The 17,231-nt window shown below is 42.4% G+C and overlaps 1 protein-coding gene across 1 annotated transcript in view; it reads right to left on the bottom strand.

The window, feature by feature from the left end:
- Positions 1 to 13,092, bottom strand: part of VAPA (VAMP associated protein A) — a 28,238-nt gene extending 15,146 nt beyond the window's left edge. Inside the window, exon 1 of the mRNA XM_032686345.1 lies at positions 12,806 to 13,092. Coding sequence (XP_032542236.1) covers positions 12,806 to 12,881 — 76 coding nt within the window. The 5' untranslated portion in view covers positions 12,882 to 13,092. The remainder of the gene's footprint in view (positions 1 to 12,805) is intronic.
- Between the last annotated feature and the right edge of the window lie 4,139 nt (positions 13,093 to 17,231).

Here is a 17,231-nt window from a genome sequence, read left to right as displayed (position 1 = left end):
ATGTCCACTCTCTCAGCTCCAAAACTCATCCTTCTACCATCTGAGATGGTCAAACACTAGGAGAAAAATGATGTGAATATGCCTTTCTAGAGCAGGAAGGAAGACCTTAGACAAACCTCCTTAGGCTGTGGTCCCCTTGGGTAAGGTGAGAGACCAATGTCAGGATCTCTAGTTCTGGGCACTACAGAGCAAACAAAGCACTTCTGAGAACCACGCAGGTTTAGCTAGCAAGAAGTTCCATTTAAAATCAACAAGGCTTTCATGATGTACACACAGAGTCTGTCTTAAAATATCACCTCTACCTAAAACTGGATAAGGAGAAATCATAATTTTATCAAATTACATAAAATCTTTTATAATTAGAAGGCAGATCACTTGTACAGAGTTGCACAAAAATGAGCATGCATTATTAAACAAAATCAACAGCACTTTACGAAACAGCTTAAGTGTTAAGCATATTGCCCTCTTCAATTTAAGACATTGAACTGTAGCTGTTACAAAAGCCAACACCTAAGCTGACTGCCAGAAAGCACTCTATTTTATGCACTGAATTAAAGTTTATTTAAGCTGTAAACTGGCACGGTCAAGTGATATATTCAGCCACATCTAAAAACAATATAAGTACACATTAAAAAGTACACAGACTGGCAAAAGGAATCCAAACTCCTTAAAATGTGTAAGATACAGTATTAACTTCAATTGGGATTATATGCTTTAAGTGGAATGCTGTTTTTTCACAACTGCTGCATCACCTTTGAAATCCCAAGAGCCCTTGAAATATACAGAACACTTCAAGGCACCTTCACCAAAACAAACTTCAGGCAAGGTAGTTTTCTTTAGGTGCACAATAAAGTCAGGCTGGGCAGACAAAGAAACATCATTTTACTGCATTTGACAGTTTGAGCCCTAATGAATGAGAAATGAGTTCAAGCAAGCAGGATCAAAACTAGCAGTATTACTGTAAACCCAAAAAGACAAATTTTGAGAACAAGTTAACTGACTTTTAGGATAGACCTGGTAAGAACAGAGTAAGGTCTCCATCAGCTCGCTCTGCCGAAATCAAAAGTAACAATGGAATAAAGAAAAGTTAAATTAACATGGCCCCATGTAACCTATATTTTTATGTAGTATATTTGTATGATGTAATAAGGAATTTTTTAATTAGGTCAAAACTTAATTGTTTTTCTTTCCTATCATTTGACAGAGCAATCACAAAATGACTGAGATTGGAAGGGACCTCTGGAGGTCATCTGAGACCTGCTCAAGCAGGGACACCCAGAGCCAGTTGCCCAGAACCACATCCAGGAGGCTTCTGACTATCTCCAAGGACAGAGACTCCACAGCCTCCCTAGACAACCTGTGCCTGTGCTTGGTCATCATTACAGTAAAAAAGTGTTTTCTGATGTTCAGAGGTAACCTCCTGTGTTTCAAGTTGTGCCCATTGCCTCTGGTCCCACCACTGGGTACCACTGAAAAGAGCCTGGCACTGTCCTCTTTGCACCCTCCCCTCAGGTATTTGCCAATAAGATCCTCCCCAGCCTTCACTTTTCCAGGCAGAGCAGTCCCAGCTCTCTCAGCCTTTCCTCACAGGAGAGATGCTCCAGTCCATCATCTTTGTGGCCCTTCGCTGCACTCTCTTCAATATGTCCAATGTCTCTGTTGTCGTAGGGAGCCCAGAAATGGAGCCAGCACTCGAGCTGTGGCCTCACCAGCGCTGAGCAGAGGAGAAGGATCACCTCCCTCAACCTCCTGGCAACACTCCTAATGCAGTCCAGGATACCATGGCCTTCTTTGCAGCAAGGGCACATCACCAGTTTACCATCAACTCAGTGTCCACCAAGACTCCCAGGGCCTTTTCTGCAAAGCTGCTTCTCCAGCTGGTCAAATCCCAGCCTGCACTGCCCAGGTATTGCTCCTTCCCAGTTGCAGGACTCTGCACTTCTTTTGGAACTTCAAAAGGTTCCTGTCAGCCTGTTTCTCCATCCGCCAGCTCCCTCAACACTTGTGCATGCATTCCATCAAGGTCCATGGACTTATTAGGTCCAGTTTGCTTAAGTATTCCTTGACCTGATCATCTTCCACCAAAGGTACTGAAGGAAAGACATCTAAAAATGAGAAATATTTGTGTTCTGTGGTGAGTCAAAACTACCTGGACTATCAGATAAGAAAACTATTCTTAAAATACACACGAAGCACTTAATTGCTCAAAATTTAACTTTATAGGCTTTCTGAAAAAAGCATAGATGACACAGCCAACACAAAAGAAATTGAGTAGAATGTTATTTCCATAAATTAGTTTTAAGAAATTAATATTCAGACTTCTGTGAATAAAACCTGAAGAGAACACATAACATGCATTGTCAATGAACATAAATAACTCCTTCCTCTTGAAATACCTTCAATACCTTCCATTCAAATACCTTCTCCAACTGGAAGAAAAATCCCAACTCTAACAAATCACCTACATTACAATTATTCATGGTCTATGAAGCATAATGGCTTAGGTTTCATGGATTAATACTTCAACATGGGTCTGAATGATCAGATATAATCAGTGTATGAGGTGCAAGATTAATAATACCTACAAATAACCATAGCTTTCAGGAAGATATTCATACATTAGAACAGTATTACAGAATCTTTAATTTCTTATTCTACCCTGGCACTTGAGAAATAGTTAGTTTTATCATCAACTTGCATGTAACATTTAGAATGCAAAAGGGGCTTTATAGGAAAGCTGACACACCTCAATGTCCACAATTCCTGAAGGCTGACTCTAGGCTAGCACTGTTTACCAGGGGTAACATCAGATTTTATCTGAGCACCCCACAATGACATGCTGTCAGCATCCATGCTGATGCTGTGTCTATCAGAGATTTTTCTTTCTAAAAAATGCTGAGGCAATGCCCATTTTTGAATCCTAAAATAGCACATCTTCCTCTGTCAAAGGGGCAGAGGTTCCATACGGCTACACAGCTTATTAGAGGTGCTTGTGCAGGTGCTGGTAGAATGCTTTACTGGAAGCTGGTATAAGAGAAATGGGAGCTGAAACCTTCTGCTTGCCATTTGGACAGAGAAATGACAAAAATACAATACAGTGGCATTTCAAAGCAGACAAAATAATTACTTTCCTTACACTTTCTTTCGGGATCAAAACTTATTCATTCCAGCTTGTTACCAAAATGTTGTCAGTAGCTAATAAACCACAGCAAAAATGCAATAAGCATCTATCTCAAGGGTAAAGTACAGCCACATATCATTACCAGGGAATTCCGGTAAAGAGAACATTATCTGCTCTGTATATTAGATAAAATACAGACTAAATGGAGATTGTCCTGCATTTAAATATGAACAGCTGTTTCTTTAGCCTTAACAACAAAACACCAGATAAATAAGATGGTATAACATGGAATAACTTCATACAAAGATATTACTGCTGGTACTAAGCTTAAGCTTTAAAATCTAGCAGTCTAGGCCCAATTTAGTCATAAATGTCTATTCTTCATATTTTTCCAACTGAAAGAGTACCATTACTACAGAAATGTCATGTTACTAACATCAAAGGCATGTTTGTTACTTAAACTTAACCTTCATAAAATGGTGAATTCTTTACTTGCTATTTATTTTTATCTGGTTACACTGTTCTTTCTGCCACACATTAAGAGCCTACTTAAACTGGTAGCTCTTAATTCTACTAGGATAAAGTCTTCCTAGATTTCTGAAAGCCAAGTACAAGTACATCCTACAGTCACTCAGGAAAACAAACACCTGCTTCAAATAAATGTTACATTTAGTCAGTCTTGTTGATCAGACACGACCACAAACTCCATTCCCTTACCAACTTCAGGACAGAGTACTGAGCTGAGCTAAAGCAGCCACGCTTCCCAGGATCAGTCAGCTCACTTCTACAGAAACAGCTCAAGTTCCAACTTGAGGTGTAACTTGGAACGTGTCTAACAGATGGCCAGTAGACATTCGAATTAAAAACCGGTTTCTACTTTCACTGGTCTGCTACACTTAATGGTCACATTAGCATCATAGTGTTAATATGTTAAACATGTAAATTAACATCATGCCCCATGAACTATTATTACTAAGTTTACTTCACATATGGAGCAGTTACTCCTACATATATGATTTTTAAATTCACAAACATCCCTTTTTACAAAGACAAGACATTAAACACATATCTCAGTCAAGCTATTCTAATGTCCTGGAACGTAACATGAAATACCTGCTCTAGCTTAAGTACATAATTAGGTATCACTGCTGTCCTACCAAACTTTCAAGGACATTGTAAAGTCATGACCTAGGAGAAGCCTTCAGAAGTCCACATGAAACTAAATATTTTGTAAGATGGTATCTGATGAATTTAAAACTACTTTTGCCCGTATGATTTTCAGAAGGTTGGTTCAGACTGACATGATTCAGATTTGAAATTCAACTAGTTTCTAATGATCTAAATACAGTCATAGCCACTTGAAGCCAATTCATTTTTATACCAATCCTATCCTTTAGCCTACAGAGATTTTCTTTTCCCCGTACCTCTTCTGATGTATTTATGGACAGCAATCAGACCCCCTTCCAATCTTCATTTTGCTAAGATTAACAAGTCAAAGCTATTATACTTCACTTATGTTAATAAAGTTTTCTTTGCACCATTCTCATTTGGGTTCATTTTATGTGACTAGCAGTTGCCAGAGATGCATTCAGATAAAGCTTCATCAATGCCACAAACCTTGACATTAATACTTCCCTCACTACAAAATTACAGTCTCACATTTGTCCCATTTCATGACTTGTCACACTCACAATAAACCTACGATTAAGTCCTAGTCTCCAGTTTTACTCCTTTTTCATCACTTCTATGCAAAATGTTCTATTATTAGCACACATCAAATGCACATTTTCTTTTTGTGTTCATCACATCTCCTAACTCTGCATTACCAATGAGCTCTACCACCACAGTCCCACCCACACCAAGGTCATTAATGAAAATACTAAACCAAGTTCAAACACAACACTGGTCCATCATTTAGAAAGGTCCTATTATGCTTCCAACAGCCCAACTGCTGTGCTGCAACTTATTTTATAGTTTGTCCCTTCTCCACCTTATGTTTTTCCACTAAGCTTTTTTACCAGCAACTTAACTAGTACTTTTGCAGATACCTGTGTATCAAATAATCAGTATTTATATTATGGAACAGACTCTCCTGGAAGATATGTCAAAATGTATGGAAGACAGGGAATTAGAGGCAGCCAACATGGATTTACCATGGGCAAATCATGCCTGACTAATCTAGTGGCCTTCCATGGTGGACACATCAATGGACGAGGCAACAGCTACAGATGTCACCCACCTGGACATCCATATGGTCTTTGATACAGTCCCCCACAACATTCTTAACCCTAAATTGGGAAGCCACGGTTTTGATGCACGGACTGTAAGATGGACAAGGAATTGTCTGGGTGGTCGTGTCCAAAGACTTCCAGTCAATGCCTGAACATGCAAGTGAAAACCAGTAACGAGTGGTATCCCTCAGGGATGCATACTGGGACTAAAATACTATTCAGTATTTTATCATTATATCACTATACAATGATATATTATTCACTGACAGTGGGATCGAGTGCACCCTCAGCAAGTTTGCAGGTGACACCAACTGAGTGCTGCAGTTGATTCACTTGAGGGAAGGGATGCCATCCAGAGGGACCTTGGTGGGTTTGTAGGGTGGGCCCTCGGGAACCTCATGGGGTTCAAAAAGGCCAAGTACAAGGTCCTGCACTTCAATCAGGGCAATCTCCAATTTCAGTATAGACTGGGAGACAAATGGATTGATAGCAGCCCTGTAGAGAAGGATTTGGGGATACTGGGGGTAGGAGCTGGCCCTGTGCACTTGCAGCCCACAAATGTACCCTGGGCTCCATGAATAGATGCAGGGTCAGCTGGTAGAGGGAGGTGATTTTTCCCCTCTCCTCCCTTCTCATGAGACCCCACCTGGAGAACCGTGTACAGCTCTGAGACTCCCAGTACAAGACAGACACGGTACTACTGGGTGTGGAACCAGAGGAGGGCCACAAAGATGGTCAGAGGACTGGAGTACCTCTATTATGACAAAAGGCTAAGACAGCTGGGGTTGTTCAGCCTGAAGAACTCCTTGGGGAGACCTTACAACAGCATTCCAGTACTTAAAGGAGGCTACAAAAGAGCTGGAATGGGACTTTACTTTTTTACAAGGGCATATAGTGACAGGGCAAATGGTAATGGCTTTAAACTGAAAGAGAGTAAGCCTAGATTGGATATGGGGAAGAAAGTCTTCACTATGAGTGGTGAGGCTCTGGAAGGCCTTGCCCAGAGGAGCTGTGGATGCCCCATCCATGAAGTGTTCAAGGCCGGGCTGGATAGTGCCCTGAGCAAACTGATGGCAGTGACAGACAGAGAGGGGAGCTGGACTAAATGATCTTTAAAGATCCCTTCCAACCCAAACCATTCTACGACATTATGAAATAATGTGACGGCATCCGGTAAATCCAGAGGTAAACCAGGTTTTGTTCAGGAGATGCACAGAGAAGAGATGAAGATAACAGAGACACAGATAGAGGAGAAGGTCTTAGATCAGACTGTCACGTTCTACCTGGGACACTCATGCTGCATTTTATTCCACATTCCATTTACCTCCATGTCTTTAACTATTCTCTCCTGTGAGGCTTTACATACTACTGAGGTCAGATCAATTCTAGCATTTAAGTGTCAGATTGAGATTCTATGTCAAGTAAGACCACATTTTGAGAAACAAAGGAGGGAAAAATTTTGATTTGACTACATTTTTCTTTTTTTTTCTTTTTATTTTCTTCCTTATTCATGTTATTAAACACATGAAGTCTTATATCAGGATAGTATTCCGCAAACTATCTTAACTCATAAGTGAAACGGAACAGAAAATATTTAATTTACATAATCATTTATTTCTAAAGACTTTCAAATCATAAAATAAAATATGACATTTACATTGCCAAATAATTCACAATTGCCATGAATTAACTGTATAAAATACCAAACAACACTAAAAGGCAAGACAAGCTACAGGCCAAGATCACTATGCACTAGATAAAAGTCTTACTACCTTAAGAAAAACAAAGTTACTAAAATTCTAACTCATGTTTCTGCATTTTTATTTTCAACAACAGCACATCAGGAATTATCTTAGTAGAGTCATTTTGCTGAATTTTTTTTTAATGAAATCAGCTTACACTTACTTATGGGGCTCATCTGACAATATGAGCCTTGTAAACTGATAACTGCCAAAAAATGTAATATTTATCTAATTACTCAGGGTGTTTTTTTCCAACTTTAAATGCAGCGAGTTCTCTTCAGAAGTCTTTTCCTACTTAAATTCATGGCTTATAAGAGGAGCATGTAATAACCCTTTAACGATGGTCGCAAAGGTCTGGTTAACAAACATCTCCCATAGACAAAGTTGGTCAGAAAGTAAAACGTTCACAAACCACAGTCAAGCCAAAACAGGAACAATTTATAACACCACACTGGACAGTCAGTGCACTAAATATTCAGACCTATTAAATGATGCATAAAATAGCTCCTCTCAATCATCATAAGTTTCTACTTCTCAACCTGGCCTTGAACAAAAGTACACTGTTCATGCATAATACAGTATTTTTTTTATACTATTACTAATTATGTCTTACAGTGATCTAGAACACTTGGTTAGGCTATCAACAAGCAGCATGAGTAGGTACTTTATACTAAATACAATGTAAAGGTGAAGTTTTTATACCAATAATCATTGGTACACATCAGAAGTACAAGATGGTGAGATTCAGATTGTGTTTCACTGTTTAGTGAAGCAATGGCAATATTAAGTAAAACAACATCCTAAAAATTGCAGGTAAAGGACAAAACTTCCAAATCCTCACGACTGTATACCCCTATCACCACAGGAAATTATTCCATTATTGAATGTTAAAACAAATAACAAACTAGTTCTGCCAAAATATAATCTAACACCTATAATACACACGACTTCACAGATCAACAGATCTCCCTTTTTCCAAGGCAGTTTTAAATGCAGTCTAACACAACGGTAGAGACAACTGTATTAATATAATACCACCTCATAAGCAACACCAGGTAGAAAACATTATCTTCCTTTCTCTTCCTCAACACATTCTCACAAATCATTTTGTGCTTCAACTTTCATTAATATATATAATTTAAAAAATGAAGATACTAAGAAATATTACAGTTGAGCCATGAAACAATGGATAGAAGTACAGATATATAAGAAGAGCAAACAATGCAAGGAATCACTCTTGGATTTAAAAAAAAAAAAAAAAGTCAAATACTACACATTGAATACTGAGTTATTCTATGGGATGTTCAATCTTTGCCACTTCGCAACACTCAGTCAGCAAAAATAATAACTCATGTGGAATTATTTCAAAGTATCAGAAAGCCATAACTATATTAGTAATCACTTACAAACAGTTTTTCCCCTCTGCACTCCCACTGTTTAGTCTCAAAAATTCTCCTGAATGAAGACACCAGAAAATTGACATCGCAATCACCTTTTTTTTAACCTATCTTAGAAAACAGGGACATCACAAATTTACTGACACTTTGAAGAGAGTGAAAACAGGCATAAAATCTGACATAATCAAGACACACACAAGTAAAGCAGTAAGATCACATTTGACGACTTCAAACTCTGCCTACACTAAAAGGCATCCTAGGCCAATTCTGGCAACAGACCTTGAGGGCAGGGGATGCATTTAACATTGAGCTATTTTTGCTTTTAAATTCCACCTTCTCGATTTGCAGCAACACATAGCCTGTGGCTTTCAATGTTACCAATAGCAGTGTAATGATTACAAAATAACCTACAGCAATATTTCTGTATTATTTAAAAGGTTGTTGAAATCTGCATTGCAGAATAAGCCCTAACACTTAAGTGCTCCCTACCTCACATGAAGTCATTTGAACATATACCAGCTGATAGGTGATTTTAAACACTAACAATTCTAGATTATGAGTCAGATTAATAATCAGAAATTAAATATCCCCTCTTACACTGATCTCTTCTAGTAACTCAAACCATCAAAAGCAAAATTTACTGCACACACACACTTAAAATTTTACTTTAGTCTGTTAAAGGAAGTGTGCCTTATTATTTTGTGTTGTTTACAAAGGTAACATAACTGGATTTCACACACTTGTAAGCAAGAACTTTAATAAAGGATATCAATTTAGAATATTCAGACATTTTTATGATGTCTGACAATTGCTAGTCAGACACCTCTGAATCACATGAAATTCAAATTCTGAACACTGTCTACTAATCTTCCAAAGCTCATCAAATCAACTAATGTTGATTTTCAATTAGGTGTTGCGGAAACACATCTTATGACTGATTTAAAGATTCAGCAAAGGTTTTTAAAGGTTTTTTTAAAAAGGACCATCATCCAATACCAATTTAAATACATCTTACTCAAAATTGCAAAACTCGCTTCTTCGACTTCAGGAAGACTGAGTTTCCACAAAAATGCTACAAATCTTTGAACTCAAAGCATCAAATGCTGCTATTAAACTCCATGACTGTTTTAAAAAAGTGTTAAAAAAACGTATTTACTCACAAGGAACCAACTCCAGATTACCATAATCTCCGCTACACTAGAGCTACAGACAACAATTGTACGCATGAGACACACAGACACCAGTAAGAAGCAGATGTTCCACCTTCCAAATCAGATGCCTTTAAGTGTCTCATGCTTCCATTCTTCCTATCCTTGTCCTAAACAAACTCAACCACCTTCAGATTTGAGAAGCTAAACAAAATACATTAGAATACAGAAGAAAGCCAACCCACAGGAGCAATACGGCTGAAGACCCGGGCACAAATTCTCTAGTGGTCCATACTGAGTATCTGAAAAGGATATTATGCAGTGTATCAACTGCCTCCTGGTTTCCTCATTTTAAGTAAAATTTTTCCCATTGTCACATTTGCACAACACTATCAAAAGTACTTATTTCTTTTGTCGCTTTCCTTAGATATTCCTGATAGTTTCAGAAACCAAAAAAACCTAGTCATGGGGACAGAGGGAACCATGACCCAAAATACTATTAAATTTCTAGGACTACAAAACACTATAAAACCAGGATTCTAATCTTTTGGACACCAGGGGAAATAAATAACGTGTTAGCCACCACAGGACGTGTTCTTTAGACCTCCCCTTGAGTCATGCTGAACAAAATTCAAGGAGAAATGTATTATAGAGCTTATTTTTGCCTATAGAGTAAATTAAGTTATATCAATATTAAAAAAAAAGCAGTTTCATCATGCAACAATGAATTTAAAGCCTTGTTAACAACTCCTTAAGATAAGCCCTATGTGCTTTTTAATTTAAATTGTTGTTTGCACAGGGGCATACTATCACATTTCACTGTTACCCCAAAGGTCAGCAATCCATTAGAAGTTCCTGAGGCAAGAAAACCAACAAAACTATTTGTCCAATCCAAATGTTTAAACTGAATCTCTGTTACACATCCATCATCAGTATTAAGTCAACAATAATAATGGATGATTGTACCAATAAAATAAAACTTTGAATAACCAGCTGCACTGAAAAAACGTATACTTTTATTCTTTCAACAAAGTTGCATGCTTTTCCTACACTAAGCTATGTTTATTCCAAGTCATACATTTTCTTACTAACCAATTACTTTTTTAAAGGTAACACTGAGAATTTCCTTCTGCCAACATTGTATTCTTCAATGTAGTACTTAAAACTCAATTCGTTTGTGGCCCACAAACCTTTTTAAACACCTCCAAATAATAAGCAGTTAGAAAATACTTATTGAGTGTGCACTCAATGCTCTCTCAGTTGATAGCACTTTGTACAGTATATTACTGAAATTATATAGCCACAGAAAGTGCTTTCCATGGAGTATTAAGCCTGCAGTCTCATTACACTTCAGATTTTGGTTTTGCTTAGTCTGCTCTATAGAATTTTTCCTAATATATGCATTAACCTGAAACTAAAGTTTATGCCTAAAGAATACACATTTCATGCTCCAAGTACATAAACACACAGCACAATAAAGATCACTGACAACAGCTTCATACTGACAGAATTTCTAATCTAGTATTTATTCTGTCAACACACTGTTTCATATCACACAAACACGGCTTAGTTCCAGCTCAAAGAGAGCTCAACATGTGAAAGATTCTAATTAGACAAAGCAGTTTTTTAATTAAAAAAAAAAAAAAATCACGCATTTTCCTCCAACCTATTCTTGCAGTAAGAACTCAGCATATTGAATTGTGAGTGTAGCCAGACCTGGCAGCATTCTAACAGTATGTAACCAAAATGAAAAAGATAAGTTCCTGCTATGGTTTTGACTCTGTGTATGAACGCGTGATTTAAAAAATTTGAAATTGAAGCTATCAAGAAATTAATATGGGTGATCAGAGAGATTGTGGGTTTTAATTATTCGACGGATCAATAAAACAAGTATAGCTTGTTAAATTTGTCCAAATGCTAGGCCAGCCAAAAGTATTTGGGGGGAATACAGTGTTCTTTTCTAATATGAACATTTATTTGTTCTAGTTGTCCATTTGAAGATTTTTACAACATCATAAATTCCACTCTATCCCTTGAAAACAATGAAAAATGAGTCTACTAAAAGTGGAAAATAGAAGCATGTACAGCATTAGGCATGTACATGCCCTGACACTAGTCACAACATTTAAAAATGTAAGTTCACATGACATTAACTGCTTTAAAAAAACCATCTAGCATTGTTGATTCTAAATCTGAAACGTTTTCAGATTTTTCTCAATGCCCCTTATAGGTACAGGATATAATCACAAGACAGTACTGGGAACTACAGGTTCTATCGCGCTGTTATTTATGCCTTTACCTTCCAAGGGTCACTCATTTTTGATAGTTGTGAAAGGGAAGGCTCTATCTAACTGATGAGGACAGAAAACCCCCCTCGACAAGGTAGCAGCACCAACCGGGACCTATTTTGACAGCAGCGCGTCACGCCGGTCACAGCCATGCGGTCGGCACGCAGCACACATAAAACTTCCGAAACGCACGCATTCCTTCTCCCTCGCTCCCAAGGAAGAGGCGAGCTCCCTGTTTACGTTCCGATAACCCGCCTGAGCCATGACAGCTCTGGCGAAAGGGCGGGGATCGCTTTGCGGGGCCGGGATGCGCCGGGGCGAGGGCGCGGGGAGCGATGGTGCAGAGCCGCGCCAGCCCCGCGGGGGCACCGGGGCTCCAGCGCGCCAGAAAGGGAAAGTGGGACAAGGCCGGACGCGAGGGCAGCGTCGCGAAGCCTGGAACCCCGCAAGGCTTCCACCGCCCGCTCCGCGGCCTCTCCCGCCCGCCGCTGCCAGAGGGAGCCCGCACCGCCAGCGACCGGGGAGCGACACCGCCGTCGCCGGGCGCCGCTGCCGCAGGGCTGGGCCTGCGAGCGGAGCGGTGACACGGCGGCGGAGGGGCGGGGGGCCGCGCGGGGGCAGGGGCAGCACGGGGAGCGGGCGGCCGGTCCCACCCGGCACGGCGGATCCCCGCGGGATCCCAAGATGGCGGCGGCCGATCCCGCTCGCCGGCTCGGCGGCGCCCCCCATCCCCCGGCGGGCGGGCAGCGCCCGGCACCGCGGCCCGCCCGCGGCAGCCGGCGGGGAACCAGGCACCCGGAGGCGGCCCGGCGCCCGGGCAGAGCGGGACACCCCGCCGCCCCCCGCACCTCCGCCGCGCTGCGGTCCCCCCTCCTCACCTTTGAATTTGAGGTCGGTGGGCGGATCGAGCACCAGGATCTGCTCGTGCTTCGCCAGAGCCCCGGCGGCCGCCATCTCGATCGCTCGCTCCGGCTGGAGGAGGGGCGGGGGGGAGGGCGGAGGAGGAGGAGGAGGCGGTGGAGGAGGAGGGGCGGAGGGGGCCGGCGGTGCTGCCGCTCCCTCACGACGGGCGGGCGCTGTCTCGGCGCGGCTCTGCGGGCGCTACCGGCGGGGCGCGGGCCGAGAGCGGGCGCTGCCGCTTCTGCTGCGCGCCCCCGAGCGCGGCCCCGCGCCCTCCCCGCCCCGGCAGCACCGCCCCCTGCGCGGGCACGAGGACGGCGGCGCGGCCCCCTCCCCCTCTGCGCGCATGCGCGGGAACGCGCCTCGGGGTCCACCCAAGAGGCTGAGAGACATTCGTGTTCAGAGCCCTTCTGCGCTCGCTGAAGCGAGTCAGTCACGGAATCACAGTATCAGTCGGGTCGCAAAAGAGCTCCGAGATTATCGAGTCCAACCTGTGACCGAACACCACCGCGTTAACTGAGTGCCTTCAGTCTTTCCTGAAACACCTCCAGAGACGGTGACTCCACCACCTGCCTGGGCAGCAGTGTCAAATTTGACATTCCAGTGTCAAATCACCCTTTCTGTGAAGAAATTCCTCCAAATGTCCAACCTAAACCTGCCCTGGTGCAGGTTGAGGCCATGTCGTCTGATCCCGTCACTGTTTTCTTGGGAGAAGAGACTGACCCCCCACCTCGCGACAACCTCCTTCCCAGTAGTTGTAGAGGGTGATAAGGTCCCTCCTGATACTCCTGCAGGCTAAACACCCCAGCTCCCTCAGCTGCTCCTCGTAGGACTTGTGCTCCAAATCCGTCACCAAGTTCGTTGCCCTTCTCTAGATGTGTCCAGCACCTCAGTGTCCTTCCTCAATTGAGGGCCCAGAACTGGACAGAAGATTTGAGGTGCAGCCTCACCAGTGCCGAGTACAGGGGGACAATCACTGTCCTGCTGGCCACACTATTTCTAGTACAAGCCGGATGCCGTCGGCCTTCTTGGCCACCTGGGCACACTGCTGGCTCATGTTCAGCTGGCTGTCGACCAGCACCCCCAGGTCCTTTAATGATGAGCACCTTTTCAACCACTCTGCCCCCAGCCCATAGCGCTGGATGGGGGTGGTGTGACAGAAGTGTAGGACCGGGCACTTGGTCCTGTGGAACCTCCCACCACTGTGGTCATGGATCCAGCCTGTCCCCCACCGCGGCCCGGTCCCCACAACCACCGCTGGCTGGAGCGGAGCGGGGAGAAGCGGCATCCCTGCTCCTCGCCTTCCCAAGCGCACACACACAGTTCGGGCGGCAGCGGGAAGGGCGCCACTGGCTGCGCGCTTTGGGCGACCACGGCGCGCTGGGCGAACTACAGCTCCCAGCGTGCCGCGCGGCGGGCGCGGGGCCTGCCGGGAGTTGTAGTCTGTCGGAGAGCCCCGGCGGGCGCCCTGTGCTCGGGCCTCAGGGAGCTGTGGCTGGGCCGGCCCTGCCCTCGAAGCTGGCGGAGGGAGGACGAGCCTGGGTAGTGGGTCCCACGGTGGCCAAAAAAGCCAAAAACACTGCTCAAGTGGGAAAATTGTCATTATGTGAAGGCTTAGGAATATTGACAGTGAGTAAATGGGCCTGTTTAGTCTAGAGAAGAGAAGATTGAGAGGGGATCTCATCAAGACTGTAAATATTTCAAAGGTAGGTACCAAGAGGATGGTACCAGACTCTTTTCAGCAGTCCGCAGTGACAGGATGAGGAGCAATAAACAGGCCATAAACTAAAACACAAGAAGTTTCACCTCAGCATGAGGAAGAACTTCTTTATGTTGAAGGTGGCAGAGCATTGAACAGGCTGCCCAGGGGAGTCGTGGTGTCTCTGTCTCTGGAGGCATTCAAAACCACCTGGATACATTCCTGTGTAATCTGCTCTAGGTGACCCTGCCTTGGCAGGGGGGTTAGATTAGATGGTCTCTGGAAGTCCCTTCCAACCTTAACAATTCTGTGATTCTGTGAAATGCTGAGAGAGACTGAGCTCTTGCAAAACCTGAAAGAGAAATAAAAGCCATTATTTATTAGTAGACAGGAACATGGGGTGTTTACCATCCTCCTCGCTTGCAGTTTTTGTCAGACACAGTGTTGTCACAGTGGGCCTTTTCATTAGTACCATACTTTCAAGCAGATGGTGCGTCTTGGGGTGTTTGAATACACCAGTAACAAACAAACAAGAAAAATACAGTTAGGCAGCCCAGTCCATCCAAACCTTGATAATTCCTGGTCCTAAATCTACTTCTGAAGAATCTGGCTGTAAGATATACAAGATTGTATTCAGGTGAGGTTGGAGTACAGGTGATGGAAGATTACATGTTTTTTTCTCTCTTGCAAAATCTGGTCTAGGTGTGCTAAGAACATGTATAGGGACATAATAACCCATTTGAAAAATATATCCTAATAATAAATACATTGAAATGACATAAATACTTTATGTTCAAAATCAGCTCATCATAGTAAGACTTGTGAATCACGTAATTTCTTTGGTGGATACCTCTAGTTCAGCTCCAGCCATGAAGGAAGGGCTTTAGGGCCATTCAGCTGGAGAGACCCTCTGAGTAATTTAGGTTCAGGCTCTGCCTTGTCTCCACTAGAGCCTCCATCCAGGCCTGCCACCATCACACATACCTACTCGGGACTTTTCTCCATGCTGTTCTTGACAACAGCAAAGTGTCATCCATGTGACTTTTAATACCGTCACTGACTGAAGAAGAAATAAGTAAAAAATGCTCTGGAAAAGTACCTCAGAGCAGTCTTACCTGATTGGAATTGGCTTCAGCAGCTGGAGTTATGTGGCATATGTGTGAAAATGTCGCTAGAACTCTGCAACTACTCTGGCTGCAGTTTTCCTGCTACAAACTTATTTTATGATGCGCATAAAACAGCATCTTAAATTACATCTTTTACTTACAGTGCAATATTTAAAGTTATTATCTGGTGGTCTGCTGGGCTTTGTTAGCAAAACCAATGTTCCACTCTGTTTATGCATTCTTACCCTTGGGATCTTGGAGATTAACTGGAAGATAGAGATTTTTCTTCTTCTGTTAACATGGAAGAAGAATGTTAACTCTCTTATCTCCATGCTTTCTCTGTTTCTGTTCATGAATCCACTAAAGATTAAGCCATAGTGTGCACTTCTCAGAAAGTGGTAATTTAGCTCTTGAATTACCTGGTGATTATGTACCAGAAGAACTGGGTCTCAGCTTGAAAAAAACCAAGACATGGGAAACTGCTGCAAAATACTAAAAAAGTTTCTTTTTTTTTTTATCTTTTAATGGGGTCAAAAATTAATGGTGCAGACTAAAATTCAAAAGAAGCTTCCTCTATGCAGATTTAGAAGACAGGAATACCTCTGCTGTCTAATTCTTCTATACATCTCATGTCTAAGAAAAACAGAGGAGAACCAGAAGTTCAGATCTCTCCTTAATATGACAACAGGTCTTACAGGTTTTCCCATGCATGGTTTTCAGTATGAACACCTTGTTGGACATGGTTGTGCAACAGATATAACTGACATCAGGGGGTGTGCACAGGTTGGGGGAAAACTGGGTTAATACTTATCACCAGCATATGGAGAGGCAGTGAATGAAGGACAGGGCACAGCCTCAAGCCGTGGCTCACAGAGGGACACCAGAGCATCACTGAGGCTGGAAGAGACCCCACTAGGTCTGTAGTTCAATTTCCAACTGAAAGCAAGGTCAAAGCTTAATTCAGCCCAGGTCACTCAGAGCTTTGTCCTGTGAAATCATTAAAACCTCTGAGGACAGAGGTTTCACAGCCTCCCTGGGTAGCCCAGCTCAGTGCTTCCCTGTCCAGCTTCAACCCGCTCCTTTTGTGTTCTGGTATTGGCAAACTTAGTACATAAACACTGAGTGGGTGGCTTAATGGTAATTATGCATGAACATGTTTTTTTTTAATGTAGTCTTTATTGTTGTTTCTTTTTGAACATTTTGAACCTTAATAATGCATTGATCTGTTTTATTGCATTTAGTATCATTTCTGATCTAATGCTGTTATTTCATCCAGATTGATGTGATTTTTTAGACTAAACGACACCTGTGCTGTTGATCAGCGATATCTGGCAACCTTCTCCAACATCTGATTCATTTCATTTCAACACCTCACAGGTTCAGGAATGAAATCTTGGATCTGTTGCAGTCCATAGAACTCCTGTCACTGATTTTGGTAAGATGATGGTGTCATTCCAAAGTGTCTTTAGTGCATTTATCACTGCTTGCAAAAGGATAACAATTACTTAATCTGAGGTCAACATTTGTCCTGTGTATTTGGATATCTTAATGTTTTTCACACTGTGAACTCAGCATCGTTGTTACAATATCTCAGTTTGG

Source organism: Chiroxiphia lanceolata, chromosome 1 (genome assembly GCF_009829145.1).
Source record: "Chiroxiphia lanceolata isolate bChiLan1 chromosome 1, bChiLan1.pri, whole genome shotgun sequence".
Lineage (NCBI taxonomy): Eukaryota > Metazoa > Chordata > Aves > Passeriformes > Pipridae > Chiroxiphia > Chiroxiphia lanceolata.
Note: the sequence above shows the minus strand (reverse complement) of the source record. Positions and strands in the feature narration are given on the sequence as shown.